This window comes from Natator depressus, chromosome 3 (assembly GCF_965152275.1).
Source record: "Natator depressus isolate rNatDep1 chromosome 3, rNatDep2.hap1, whole genome shotgun sequence".
NCBI classification, from domain to species: Eukaryota; Metazoa; Chordata; order Testudines; family Cheloniidae; genus Natator; species Natator depressus.
The window spans coordinates 204,587,767-204,602,893 of NC_134236.1; the positions used below are offsets into that span (position 1 = coordinate 204,587,767).

General features: G+C 43.2%; 1 protein-coding gene across 4 annotated transcripts in view; it reads right to left on the minus strand.

The window, feature by feature from the left end:
- The window catches only part of RALGAPA2 (Ral GTPase activating protein catalytic subunit alpha 2), a 297,122-nt gene that overhangs the window by 147,365 nt on the left and 134,630 nt on the right, over window positions 1–15,127 (minus strand). For all 4 annotated transcript variants that reach the window (XM_074949738.1, XM_074949737.1, XM_074949736.1 and 1 more), the window contains 3 exons: window positions 14,717–14,845; window positions 9,679–9,737; window positions 857–965 (listed from right to left, as the gene is read on the minus strand). In XM_074949738.1, coding sequence (XP_074805839.1) covers window positions 857–965; window positions 9,679–9,737; window positions 14,717–14,845 — 297 coding nt within the window. The remainder of the gene's footprint in view (window positions 1–856; window positions 966–9,678; window positions 9,738–14,716; window positions 14,846–15,127) is intronic.

Below are 15,127 nucleotides of genomic sequence, written 5' to 3' on the forward strand. Positions count from 1 at the left end.
GATACAATGAATAACTGTCACTCCCCTGCATCAACCAAATTACCCTCAATCATTTTATTTGACAGAAAAGTCATTTAACACCATCTCTAGGCAAGTGTCTCCTACCTCTCATCAAAATTTATTTTCAAATGAATGCCTTGTCTTACACAGTATTTATACAGCTGCAGGAACTTATCACCCTGTAACAAAACTCTATTTCTTTGCCACTACGTGTCTTCAATACAGCTGAAGAGGCTGTATCCAGAAAGCAACTGTACCACACAAAAATAAGATAATCTTTACATGATTCTTTCATTCCCCCTGCTAATACATTAAAGTAAAACTGTTTCATTCATTCCATCTCAACTTATGTTAAAGACAGCATCAAGCAACCTGTGACAGAGTGTTAGGAAACTGTGGCTGATCCGGCACACTGGTCATTGGTACTCCAATTAGATGCTCTAGAGTTCTTTGAAAAATCGGTGCCTGTGCTAACAGTGCTATTTTAGATAGTCATTGAGTGAAAGACAAGCCAGGTTCACCAAGTCTGTGAGCAGCCGGAGAACATGTGGAAGATCCTGAAGAAAATTTCAATCAAGCAAAAAAATAAATTCACTGAGCAGTTCCATGGTCAGCAAATTCCTGATAATGCCCTGAGCATTCAAAAAACAAGCTTGCAGGCAGATAATGTTGTAAGCATAAAGAACCAAATAATCAGAATACACAACTGGGACACACCTTGATCCTAAGTCAGAAAAGTATTTAAGCACATGCTTAACTTTAAACATATGCTTGATGAATATTTCAAATATCTAGAATACCTTGTCCATACAAATGTTCCCTTTGTTAATCACACAAACACAATTCATACTAATACCTTTAGCGTTACACCTATAACATTTATTGCATCCCTCACTTGAGGATGGTTTGTGCACTGTACTAGTTCTTCACATATCCAAACTCCAAGGCAGCAAACAGCTATACACCTTTTAAAAAAAAAGGGAAACAATGATTCAGTTATAAGCTTAAAAAGAATATCCTCCTTCCTCAATATTTCTAACTTTCTGAAAAATATATTTTGGAAGATTTCATAATGATTTCTCAATGACACAGTACAGATCTTTTCTACTGACATAAGATTTTATGGCTAATTACAGAAAGCTACAGAATCAAATAGAGAGTTTGACATTGACATTGTCAGTCAACCTGGGATAAATTTTAAAACCGTGTTCAGGCTGTCTGTACCCTGAGGGTGTGATTTTTTTTAAAAAAGTACTCAGAAGTGGCCTAACTCTGCTCCCCACTGAAGTAAACAGGAATAACTTTAAAGGAAGCGGAGTTAGGGAATGATGAGCACTTCTAAAAACCCACCTTAAGTTTCCCTTTCAGCCAAGGAGAAGAGAAAGGGCCCATCAAGCCACATCTCTCTTTCCTACCTCTTGGCACAACCAATGATTTTTGGAACAGGGAAGAAAGAAAGAAGGCTCCTTAAACATTCAGGGATAATTCTTGCAAGCAACAGAGCAGCTAGCGAAACCTCTAATGACTGTGGGTGGGTAGGAAAATTCCCTTCCTGACAAAAAGCCCCGATAGATTTTCTATTATTTTATAAATGACAGATGGTGTATTAAAGGTGCAGCACACACATAAATGTTGATAACAGACTGGGCTCTGTTTTCTGTCCCCATCCACATAACCCGGGTCAGTTTTGTTACAAAAGGCTATACTCCTGTCATAAGGCAGGATTCCAATGGCTACTGCATCTTCCCATTAAAAAATAATCAACTGTAAATAAAACAACATCAGCCAAAAACATCAACAACAAATTAATGCAAGAGTAGAAGAAAGAAAACAAACCCAAATCCAAACAAACTAACTGATATTTAGGATGGAGGTCAGGCTAGACAACCATAAGCCCCTCCAACAGATGGGAGAACTATTCTGGTTCTTAGCAATCATTTGTTAACTACTGTCTCTGAACCTTTTTTCAGACCACATGGCCACTTCTTCTCTGTTAATTTAACTTTAGCTGTCTGTTCAGTACTCAAAACCATTCTTCTGCAATAGCCCATACAACCATGAGGTGTCTCCACCTCCTGGAGCCTGTGCTTGCTGCTCCTGGTATTTTTCATCATCAGAGACTGAGAGGGCATTCTTTACATCCATCAGGTCACAAGCATGATCAGTAGCATTCTAAATGCCCTTGAGAGACAGAGACACCATGTGCTTGGTTTTGTTTGAATGTCTTCTGTTCCTCCTGTAAGAATGGACTTCATGGGTCACTAAGAAGTAACACCTTGGTGAGGAAGGTATTGCTCTTACTTCTACAAATTGACAGCCACTTTATGTTTGAAACCTTACAGTCACTCTCATTTACAATGGAGATAACTGTTTGGCATTCTTGTTGTAGCCTTCCTCTAGTTCTAGGGCTTGGCTATACTTGCGAGTTACAGCACAATAAAGGAGCCCGGGCACACTAGCTCACTACCCATCCACACTGGCAAGGCACGTAGAGGGCTCTGACTCTGCAGCAACAGCGCTGCTGGTACTCCACCTCAGTGAGTGGAATAACGTTTGCTGTGCCCCTGCTGGAGAGCCATTGCACCAGTGTGGACACCCTCGTCCTATAGTGCATCGGCCTCCAGAAGTGTCCCACAATGCCTGTGCTAGCCACTCTCGTCATCACTTTGAACTCTACTGCCCTGCCCTCAGGTGACCAACCGTCAGACCCGCCCTTTAAATTCTCTGGGAATTTTGAAAATCCCCTTCCTGTTTGCTCAGCCAGGCGTGGAGTGCTCTCAGCGAATCTTTCCAGGTGACAATGCCTCCACGCACCAGGCGATCCCCAGTATGGAGCAATGACAAGGTGATGGACCTCATCAGTGTTTGGGGAAAGGAAGCTGTCCAGTCCCAGCTGCGCTCCAACTGTAGGAATTACGATACCTTCACGCAGATAGCAAGGGACATGATGGAAAGGGGCTATGAGCGGGGTGCACTGCAGTGCAGGGTTAAAGTGAAGGAGCTGCGGAATGCCTACCGCAAAGCCCATGAGGCAAACAGCCACTCCGGTGCTGCCCGTGACCTGCCATTTCTACAAAGAGCTGGATGCGATACTTGGGCCAGACCCCACCTCCATTCCCAGTACCACCATGGACACTTCAGAGCCCAGTTCAACAAGGCGGGAGGAGGAGCAGCAGCAAAGCAGGAGCAAGGGTGCTGAGGAAGACATCCCAGAATCCCCAGACGCATGCAGCCAGGAGCTGTTCTCAAGCCAAGAGGAAGGTAGCCAGTCGCGGCGGCCGGTGCTTGGGGAAGGACAAACAGAGGAGGTTCCTGGTAAGTGGCTTTTATTTTGGGAAGGAAGTTATTCGGTGCAGGCTCTTGGTGGGGGGAAGGGTTAGGGCTGCATGCATGCCTAGATGCGGAATAGGGCGTTGATGTGCTCTCTCACATCGTGGTCATCGGCCTCAGTGATCTCTTCAAAGGTCTCATCCAGAACTTGGGCAATGCGTTTGCGCAGGTTTCTCAGGAGAGCCACTGTGTTCCTTGTCCCAGTAAGGCTAACTTGTCCACGCCACTGTGCCGTGAGGGGCACGGGGACCATTGCTGCACACTGGCGAGCTGCATATGGGCCAGGGCGGAATTCGCATTGCAGTAGAAGACCCTCCCTTGCTTCCCAGGTCACCCTAGGCAGCGAGATATCTTCCACGATGAACTCCTGTGGAAAATGTGGGGACAGTGTTCAGTGTAGGAGACCCCTGCTGCTGTTGGCTCTCCCCAATGCACAGAAACCCAGAGAACAGTACAGCCGTGAAACAATCAGTCACACTTGACCCTGTGCTTACTCACCATTTTGGGGCTCCTGTGGGTTATGTGCGCTCGCTTTGGGACGGGCAAATTATGCTATTGTGTAGACTGTGCTTGCACTTAAGTACGGGGGAATCATTGCTCTGTCTGGTGTGAATAATGCTGCCTCTGTTAAGTGTTGCATTTTCCCTTTACAGATGCAACCTTGAGATCTCAGCCGTCTGTGTTATCACCAGCCGAAAGACTCCAAAGAATCAGAAAGAGGCCACGTAGAAGCAAGGAAGATATGTTGCGTGAAGTAATGCAGCATTCAAGTAATGAAAATCAAAAAGTGCAGGAGTGGCAGGACAGTGAAAGGAGGATCCACCAGCGGAATGAGAAGCATTGGCACAAAAGCGTAGTGCTCCGGCAGCAAAGCACGGATCAGCTGATAAGCATAATGGAGCACCAAGCGGACTCGATCCAGGTGCTCGTAGCCATGCAGGCAGAACACTACCGTGCCCAACCCCCCCTGCAGCCCTTGTCCCAAAACTCTTTCCCTTGTATCCCCATGTCATCTCCAACCCACTTTCCCCAGCATCCGGGTTCTCACCGCCACCAGCTGCCTCCAACACCTGTAGCTTCACCACCCAGCCCTGAAAACTACGACCCTTACCCTCTCTACTCAACCCCCATCACCATGCCGTATAGCCATCCTGAACTGCAGCACTCATTGCACAGCACTCCAGACAGGAAGACTGAGTACGATAACAGGACATACGCAAATCTGTGATTGTACCATTCCCCACCCCCTTGCCCTTTCTGTTTCCCAAGCAGTTGTGTTTCTTTTCAGTAAATGAATTTTCTTTTCAATAAGTGGATTTTTTGGCTTTGAAAACATTATTTATTATTGCATAAAGTAAAAGACACCTTGGTCCAGGAAAGAAACAGGCACTGCAAGTCAGCGTAGCAAACACAGATTCCTACTAACATTGGAACCACTGCACTTCACACCCGTGCAGGGCACCAGACATTACTGGTGGCTTTCAGCCTCAAATTGTTCCCTCAAGGCATCCCTAATCCTTGCAGCCTCGCGCTTGGCCCCTCTAATAGCCCTGTTCTCTGCCTGTTCAAATTCAGCCTCCAGGGGTTGAACCTCCAAGTTCCATGCCTGAGTGAATCGTTCACCCTTCCCTTCACAAACATTATGGAGGGTACAGCATGTGGATATAACCGCGGGGACGCTGTCATCGGCCAGGTCCAGCTTCCCATACAGAGAGCGCCAGCAGTCCGTTAAATGGCCAAAAGCACACTCCACAGTCATTCTGCACCGGCTCAGCCTGTTGTTGAACCGCTCCTTGCTGCTGTCAAGGCTCCCTGTGTAGGGTTTCATGAGCCACGGCATTAAAGGGTAAGCGGGGTCTCCAAGGATCACAATGGGCATTTCGACTTCCCCTAAGGTGATCTTCTGGTCTGGGAAAAAAGTCCTGGCTTGCAGCTTCCTGAACAGGCCAGTGTTCCGAAAGATGCATGCGTCATGCACCTTTCCAGGCCAGCCTGCGTTAATGTCAATGAAACGCCCATGGTGATCCACAAGCACCTGGAGAACCATAGAGAAATACCCCTTCCAATTAACATACTCGGAGGCTAGGTGGGCTGGTGCCAGAATTGGAATGTGTGTGCCATCTATCGCCCCTCCGCAGTTAGGGAAACCCATTTGTGCAAAGCCATCCACAATGTCCTGCACGTTACCCAGAGTCACAGTTCTTCTGAGCAGGATGCAATTAATGGCCCTGCAAACTTGCATCAACACGATTCCAACAGTCAACTTCCCCACTCCAAACTGGTTAGCGACCGATCGGTAGCTGTCTGGAGTTGCCAGCTTCCAGATTGCAATAGCCACCTGCTTCTCCAACGTCAGGGCAGCTCTCAATCTCGTGTCCTTGTGCCGCAGTGTGGGGGCGAGTTCCTCACACGGTCCCATGAAAGTGGCTTTTCTCATCCGAAAGTTCTGCAGCCACTGCTCATCATCCCAGACATGCATGACGACGTGATCCCACCGCTCAGTGCTTGTTTCCCGAGCCCAAAAGTAGTGAGCATGTCTGTGAATGCCACAAGCAAACTCATGTCATATGCATTACTCGAGTCGATATCATCATTGGATCCCTCACTGTCACTTTGGATCATAAGGAATAACTCGACTGCCAAACGTGACGTGCTAGCGAGACTCGTCAGCATACTCCTCAGCAGTTCGGGCTCCATTCCCGCAGACCGAAAGGGAAGACAGAGCACGCAGTACAAAAAATGTTGAAAGATGGCACCAAATGTGGACAGAAGCACAGAGATTGCTGGGATGTGAACCGATGCATCATGGGGCGTTGGGATAGAACATAGAATGCCCCACACCCCCCACCCCCTTCCCACAAGCCACAGCGCCAGAATGGGAAGAGGTGCTCTGTGGGATAGCTGCCCATAATGCACCACTCCCAATGCCACTGCAAGAGCCGCAGATGTGGCCATGCCAGTGTGCTTGTTCCTGTCAGTGTGGACAGACTGCAGCGCTTTCCCTACTGCACTCTCCAAAGGCGGGTTTAACTCAAAGTGCTCTACATCTGCAAGTGTAGCCATGCCCCTAGCCTCTTGAAATATAGCTCTTCTGTAACTACCCCAGGATTAACTGTCTTTGGCTCAAGAAGCTTGTTAGATGCTGAGAGACTTTTATCCACAACTTTCTAAACTGGTGATCCTCCTAAAGTATTATGAGTTGTGTTGCGCTATTTTAACATTGCTAAGTATTGAACCTTTGAGTTGGCTTGGAGTTATGTTTTATTTTTAAAATCAAGTTGTTTGCTATTTTTTCCAACTTTCCGGCCAACCCATCTGACTGTGCAAGAGTAACCTTTGGAAGCCCTTAGGAATATATAAACCACTGTCTACAAAACTGATCCATGAACTTCCTGGTTGGGGAAAACCATCAAAGAACAAATGTTCTCACTACTAATGGAAATATTGCTCCAGTAAAGGCTCCTCCAATAAAACCCTAATAATACATTAACCAAATAAACATTTCCTAGATGAGACACATACACTTCTCTTTCACATTATTATATAGTGAATATAGATCTATTTATATCATGTCATATGACTCACCCATTCAAAAAAATCAACTCCTAAAAGGATGTCTTCATCAACGGAAAACATCTTTTTATTCATTTTGGTGACTAAGTCTCCCCTTCAGATAGCAACCCTGCCAACTTACCCGAAAAAACCTCATTCTTGAAAAACCCAACATTGAGTGAGAAAGACCTTACCAACCCTCACCCCATGTTCAACCTTGCTTTCTTAGGAAAAATCATCAAGGATGTAGTGTGTTCATGCTTGCAATATTGGGCCCTTGTGATTACAAAAATTATTTGTAAAAGAACTGTATATTGCATTAAAATATATTAGGTCTGATCCTGCTGCCACTGAAGTCCAGGATAAAACTCCCATTGACTTCAGTGGCAAAAAAACAGCACCCACAGGAATTTTTTTTTAAAACTTCTTTCTTTGTCTGGTATCACAGTCTTGATTGTTTAAATGTAAAGTTTAGCATTTCTTTTAATTTAGAACCCTTAAAAGAACCTTCTCCCAAAACAGATGGCAAGCTCTTGTTTATAGCTATGATCTACTCCGTGTATTTTCTGACTTTTAATTAAATGTTGCACGTAACTAATAGCATGTTAAAAATATGCAGATTTTGAATACCTAGAAATAGATCTGACGGATTCAAATGCCTCCTTCAAAACTGTATACAATGTTGCTGTAGCCATGTTGGTCCCAGGATATTAGAGAAACAAAGTGGGTGAGGTAACATCTTTTGTTGGACCAACTTCTGTTGGTGAGAGAGACAAGCTTACACAGAGCTCTTCTTCAGGGCTGGGAAAGGTATTCAGTGTCACAGCTAAATAGAAGGTGGCACTGATTGTTTAGCATAAGTAGTTAGTACATATTTCAAATGGACCATTCAAGGTGAAGTGGTTCATGAACACCCTTCCAGTCATAGGGGGGAAAGAAAGCAGCTAACACCACCACTCCCACAACTGACTTCCCCGCCCCCTTCCTTTACCCCCTATGACTGGACGGATGTTAACGGGCCATTTTGCCCTGAATGGTCCCCCCACCTTGTCTCTTTAATAATCTGGGTAACTGGACACCATTAAATTAGGCTTGAATAAAGACTGGGAATGGATGGGCCATTACACAAACTAAAACCTACTTCCCCATGCTATTTTTCCCCCCACTGTTACTCACACCTTCTTGTCAACTGTTTGAAATGGGCCATCCTGATTATCACTACAAAAGGTTTTTTCTCCTGATGATAGTCCACCTTAATTGATTAGTCTCGTTAGGGCTGGTATGGCAACCCCCATTTTTTCATGTTCTCCGAATATATATATCCTCCTACTGTATTTTCCACTGCATGCATCTGATGAAGTGGGTTTTAGCCCACGAAGGCTTATGCCCAAATAAATTTAGTCTCTAAGGTGCCACAAGTCCTCCTCATTCTTTTTGCTGATACAGACTAACACGGCTACCACTCTGAAAACTGCATACCTTGTAACATGGGCAGTCAACAGGTGGACCGCAGGCCAAATCCAGATGGTCAAATACTTTTGAATGGACCACGAAACCTTTTTATTTACTTATTATTATTATCATCATTGTTTTTATTGTTGTATTATTTTCTCTGGAGTCTAGACCTTGAATATACCTTGAGCAAGAAGTTTGAACCTTGACAAAAAATAATTGATTACCCCTGCCTTGTATCCTTCAGAGTTGTCAAGACACACGTAATACATTTGACATCCAGCAAGCCACACTGAAAATGTCTTAGAGTGGATGCCATACTGTTTACCTGCTTTTTACATTATTCAGGATGATGTGCTTTGTCTATCAGATTAACCTTTTTAGTAAGAAAATGCATAGGACAGATTTTATTAAAACTAATAGTTGAAAAGGGAAAATAAAGGTTAAAAAGAAACTTTTTGGTTTTGTTTTACATATAAGGTGTTTTTTTTAAAGTAAGGATTTGAAAACATGAGTTGTAGTGATAGACTCAATTTATTTAGCTTAACAACGAGAAGGTTAAGGGGTGACTTGATTACAGTCTATATGTATCTATATGCAGAACAAATATTTAATAATGGACTCTTAAATCTAGTACAGAATGGAGTAACACAATCCAACAACTGAAAGTTGAAGTTAGACAGACACATTCAGTGTGGAAATAAGGAGTAAATTTTTATCGGTGAGAGTACTAAATGATTGGAACAATTTATCAAGTGTTGTAGGGGATTCTCCATCAGTGACTATTTTAAAATCAAGATTGGATGTTTTTCTGATATGCTCTAGGAATTATTTTGGGGAAGTTCTATGGCCTATGTTATACAGGAGGCCAGACCAGATGATCAAAATGGTCCCTTCTGGCCTTGGAATCTATGAATAAGTACAAAATCAAAAAAGACAACGCTTCAAGGTATGTATGTGGGCTAACAGTCCAAATTCTGATCTTCCTTACACTGCGATTGAGAGCAAAATTTGGCCCCACTGTCTGTGCTACAAAACAAAAGTTCAAAAAGGGAACCATGGACATAGTTACTTGTTTACAGGTAGATGAAATAATAGTAATAAAAAGCACCCACAAGAATATAATATTCTTTTACAAGAAGTTTCAGTCTAATCCATTTAAAAAACTTTACAACACACTCAGTTTCAACTATCCCCCGAAACATTGTCATCCAACCTATTATTTTTAATACTGTTCAAGTTGAATGGCCTCCAAAAAGTACAGCCCTTTCACACCAACTTATTTCTGTTTCAATTTGCCATCTTAAGACTCCACAGTATTTTCTCTTTCATTCAGGATTTTACCTTGCAGTTTCACTGGGCTCATCTGTGGCATTCTTCAATAGAATATTTATGAGGTAACACTAAAACAATAAAATTCATTAGAATAAACACTTTTTTCCACAAACAGATTACTTCTCTATTAATTCAAGTGTGTTAGACATCTAATTTGGACTGAGTCACAAGTGAAATAAATTTGGTAGTCTCAGTACACTCTTGTCAAAATATGATATGAAACAAATATCCCTTAGAAAAAGTGAGAGCCATATTGGTTACAGCCAACATTTATAAAATTGGGTGGATGACTGTAAGTACCTACAATCAAACATCGGCATCCAAATTGAAGTCAGCTGATTTTCAGAATTGCTGAGCACCCACTGGTCTCATTGGGAGTGCTCAGCATGTCTGAAAAGTCAAAGTCACTTTTAATAGCCTGACTAGGGATTTATGGCATAGATACACAAAGAAATGTAGGTAGGTGTCTCCTGAGCATCTCCACACCTAACTTCTAGGTGCCTAGAAAATTGCTGGGATTCACAAAGCCTGAGTTCAAGCCTAGACTCTCTATACAATGAATAGGGAGAGACAGGTGACTCAGAATGGGGTTCACAAAAGCCAGCATGCTAGGCAGCTCCCCACCCAAGCTACCCAATGGGAGATGCCAAGATGAGGGATGAGTCCTAAGCCCCTCCCGCTGAGGGAGTTTGGTGCATAAACCCAGTCTGGAGGGAGGCACCTTCCCATTTTCTTGGGATTATCAGATGCAAACCCTCTCTTGGCATTAGGCACCTATGCTGTTTTTGCAATAAGAGGGGGATGAAGGGAGGTTCAGAAGAGGCGCTCCCTCCTAACTTTTAGCCCAGTGGTTAGGGTAATCCCAGTTCAAGCCCCACTCCACCTGAAGAGTAGATGGAATTTGAACAGGGATCTGCCATCTCTCAGGCGAGAGATCTGGGATATTCTTATGTGGTGCTCCCTCAGTCTCTCCTGTTGGAGCTGTTCCACTGTGGATAAATAATTTTAAGAAGTCATTGGAGCAGGGGTACTAGATCCTGGGTCTCCCACCTCCGGTTGACTCTGTAGCCTGGGGGTTAGCATTCTCATATTTTCTCTCGCTCTCCCTCTCCCTCTGGCCCAACTATTCTTTCACTATTTATTCACAGTGGAACATCTTCAAGAGGAAAGACTGAGGTAGCCCCACATTAGACTATCCCATAGCCTAAAGCACTCACCTGAGAGGTTACAGGTACCTGTTAAATCCCTTCTCTACCTCAGATGTAGGGGATTTGAACCAGAGGTCTCCCACAACACAAGTGAGTACTCTAAACACTGGGCTCAATGTTATGAGGAGGGTCCTCCCTCCCCCAGCCACTTTGTATAAGTCTGTCCATGGGGGCTCATTCTGGTAAGTGCGCTCAGAGATCCACTTCCACACTGGGCCTTGCAAGTTAATTAGGCAGAGAAATGCCTATCTTCTCACTGTTGGTACATTGCTCTGGGACTAGGCATCCAGATGCCTGGCATGGGGCTGCAGTGTGCATGAGCAGAGGCAGAAACACAGGTGCACAGGGAACTTTTGCTGAAAAAATTTAGGCGCAGAGTGAGTTTAGGTTTCTATACAGTGTTCGGAGGCAGCTGAGCAGCGGGGTTTGTGAAACCCAGTTTTGTCAGACTTAGCAGTTAGGCACCTAAGCCCTTTTGTGAATCCAGCCCTAGGGTGTCTCAGTTCTAGGCAGACAAGTCTGAAAATTTTGGCCTACTTTATTTAGTTCAGAAAAGAACTCAACCCTAATTTGCAAAAAGAAAAGGAGTACTTGTGGCACCTTAGAGACTAACCAATTTATTTGAGCATAAGCTTTCATGAGCTACAGCTCACTTCATCAGATGCATTCTGTGGAAAATACAATGAGGAGATTTATATACACACAGAACATGAAAAAATGGGTGTTATCATACACACTGTAAGGAGAGTGATCACTTAAAATGAGCTATTACCAGCAGGAGAGTGGGGGGAGGGGGAGGGAACCTTTTGTAGTGATAATCAAGGTGGGCCATTTCCAGCAGTTAACAAGAACATCTGAGGAACAGTGGGGGGTGGGAAATAAACATGGGGAAATAGTTTCACTTTGTGTAATGACCCATCCACTCCCAGTCTCTATTCAAGCCTAAGTTAATTGTATCCAGTTTGCAAATTAATTCCAATTCAGCAGTCTCTCGTTGGAGTCTGTTTTTGAAGTCTTTTTGTTCAAGAATTGCCACTTTTAGGTCTGTAATCGAGTGACCAGAGAGACTGAAGTGTTCTCCGATTGGTTTATGAATGTTATAATTCTTGACGTCTGATTTGTGTCCATTTATTCTTTTACGTAGAGACTGTCCAGTTTGACCAATGTCCATGGCAGAGGGGCATTGCTGGCACATGATGGCATATATCACATTGGTAGATGTGCAGGTGAATGAGCCTCTGATAGTGTGGCTGATGTGATTAGGCCCTATGATGGTGTCCCCTGAATAGATATGTGGACACAGTTGGCAACGGGCTTTGTTGCAAGGATAGGTTCCTGGGTTAGTGGTTCTGTTGTGTGGTGTGTGGTTGCTGGTGAGTATTTGCTTCAGGTTGGGGGGCTGTCTGTAGGCAAGGACTGGCCTGTCTCCCAAGATATGTGAGAGTGATGGGTCGTCCTTCAGGATAGGTTGTAGATCCTTGATGATCCGTTGGAGAGGTTTTAGTTGGGGGCTGAAGGTGATGGCTAGTGGCGTTCTGTTATTTTCTTTGTTGTGCTATATTGATGACATCTACTTGTGCTATATTGATGACATCTTCATCATCTGGACCCATGGAAAAGAAGCCCTTGAGGAATTCCACCATGATTTCAACAATTTCCATCCCACCATCAACCTCAGCCTGGGCCAGTCCACACAAGAGATCCACTTCCTGGACACTACAGTGCTAATAAGCGATGGTCACATAAACACCACCCTATACCGGAAACCTACTGACTTCTGTTCCTACCTACATGCCTCCAGCTTTCACCCTGACCACACCACACGATCCATCGTCTACAGCCAAGCTCTGCGATACAACCGCATTTGCTCCAACCCCTCAGACAGAGACAAACACCTACAAGATCTCTATCAAGCATTCTTACAACTACAATACCCACCTGCGGAAGTGAAGAAACAGATTGACAGAGCCAGAAGAGTACCCAGAAGTCACCTACTACAGGACAGGCCCAACAAAGAAAATAACAGAACGCCACTAGCCATCACCTTCAGCCCCCAACTAAAACCTCTCCAACGGATCATCAAGGATCTACAACCTATCCTGAAGGACGACCCATCACTCTCACATATCTTGGGAGACAGGCCAGTCCTTGCCTACAGACAGCCCCCCAACCTGAAGCAAATACTCACCAGCAACCACACACCACACAACAGAACCACTAACCCAGGAACCTATCCTTGCAACAAAGCCCGTTGCCAACTGTGTCCACATATCTATTCAGGGGACACCATCATAGGGCCTAATCACATCAGCCACACTATCAGAGGCTCATTCACCTGCACATCTACCAATGTGATATATGCCATCATGTGCCAGCAATGCCCCTCTGCCATGGACATTGGTCAAACTGGACAGTCTCCACGTAAAAGAATAAATGGACACAAATCAGACGTCAAGAATTATAACATTCATAAACCAATCAGAGAACACTTCAGTCTCTCTGGTCACTCGATTACAGACCTAAAAGTGGCAATTCTTGAACAAAAAGACTTCAAAAACAGACTCCAACGAGAGACTGCTGAATTGGAATTAATTTGCAAACTGGATACAATTAACTTAGGCTTGAATAGAGACTGGGAGTGGATGGGTCATTACACAAAGTGAAACTATTTCCCCATGTTTATTTCCCACCCCCCACTGTTCCTCAGATGTTCTTGTTAACTGCTGGAAATGGCCCACCTTGATTATCACTACAAAAGGTTCCCTCCCCCTCCCCCCACTCTCCTGCTGGTAATAGCTCATTTTAAGTGATCACTCTCCTTACAGTGTGTATGATAACACCCATTTTTTCATGTTCTGTGTGTATATAAATCTCCTCATTGTATTTTCCACAGAATGCATCCGATGAAGTGAGCTGTAGCTCATGAAAGCTTATGCTCAAATAAATTGGTTAGTCTCTAAGGTGCCACAAGTACTCCTTTTCTTTTTGCGAATACAGACTAACACGGCTGCTACTCTGAACCCTAACTTGGTTCATTTTAATATTTCTCATAACTCTATCAAGCCCAATTCATATCTGGTGGAGAATGCAAGAATATCATACCAGGTGTCAAGGAGGGGGTGTGTGGGAGGGTGGTCTTTCTCCTCTTCCCACCACCTGAAGTTCCCTACTTGGCATTTGAAGATTCTCCTACATCTTTACCCAAATTCCCCAGTATATTACTGCGGCACTGTATCTCATGGCTTTTGTGCAATCTTTACCACTAGGGCTTACTTCAGTGTAAATTAAACATTTTATCACTTGTTTAAAACAAGGCCCCTATACTGCAAAACATTATACCCATGTGTACAGTTACTTTCCTATGGAGTCCCATTGAAATTAATGCTCTAAGAAAACATATCAGAGCAAAACTGATTTCTCTCTCCAGTAAATGTACATTGTTTCATACTTTAATATAATGTGAAAAATAAATATATGCCTCTGTGCATAGCCCCGTCTGTCAATGATGTACTTATATCTAAGGAACAGATACACTACATCATAATAAAAATAGCTTTTTTATAATTTGAGATTAAAATGATTTGACTGACACAAATGAACAGCATCTGATTTTAGCTAGTTCTCTCTCCTTTAAATGAAAAAATTAACTTCACAAGTTGAAACATTTACACTATATTTTTAGTTCATTGCTAAAAATGGTCTGTAAAATTAAGAAAGTATCACTTATCAATTAATGTATGATTATTTCTTTAATGCATGATAAAAATAATCAAATTATTTAACCAAATGTAAAACTTCACTGGATTAGATAAGGATTAACTAATATAATTTTACTTTACTTTGACATCTGCATCTCCTGCGATGATTTCATCAGCTTCACTGATGGGTTGTAATAGAGGGATTTCTTGGTAGATATTTGGAAAGCAAACAAGAGAACCAAGAATGGTATGAGCTTCTGACCGAGGGGCCTAAAGGAAAAAATACAAACATAATATATGTTATTTTTTCCAATAAGCTATAAAAAGGACATTTTAAAGAATGGTGATACTGTATAACATCATCAAAGAGACTCAAAGTTCTTTGTACTTGATCACATTTCTCTTCTGCTCTTTTTTTGCTGAATTTGTACAATAAACTATACCCTCAATAGTAATCAGGCATTACCTTTGCATACTCAGCATAAAGTTTTGGTTTTATTAGGATACATATTGTTCCTCCCATTGTTTCCTCCTATTTCCATTTTCAGATGG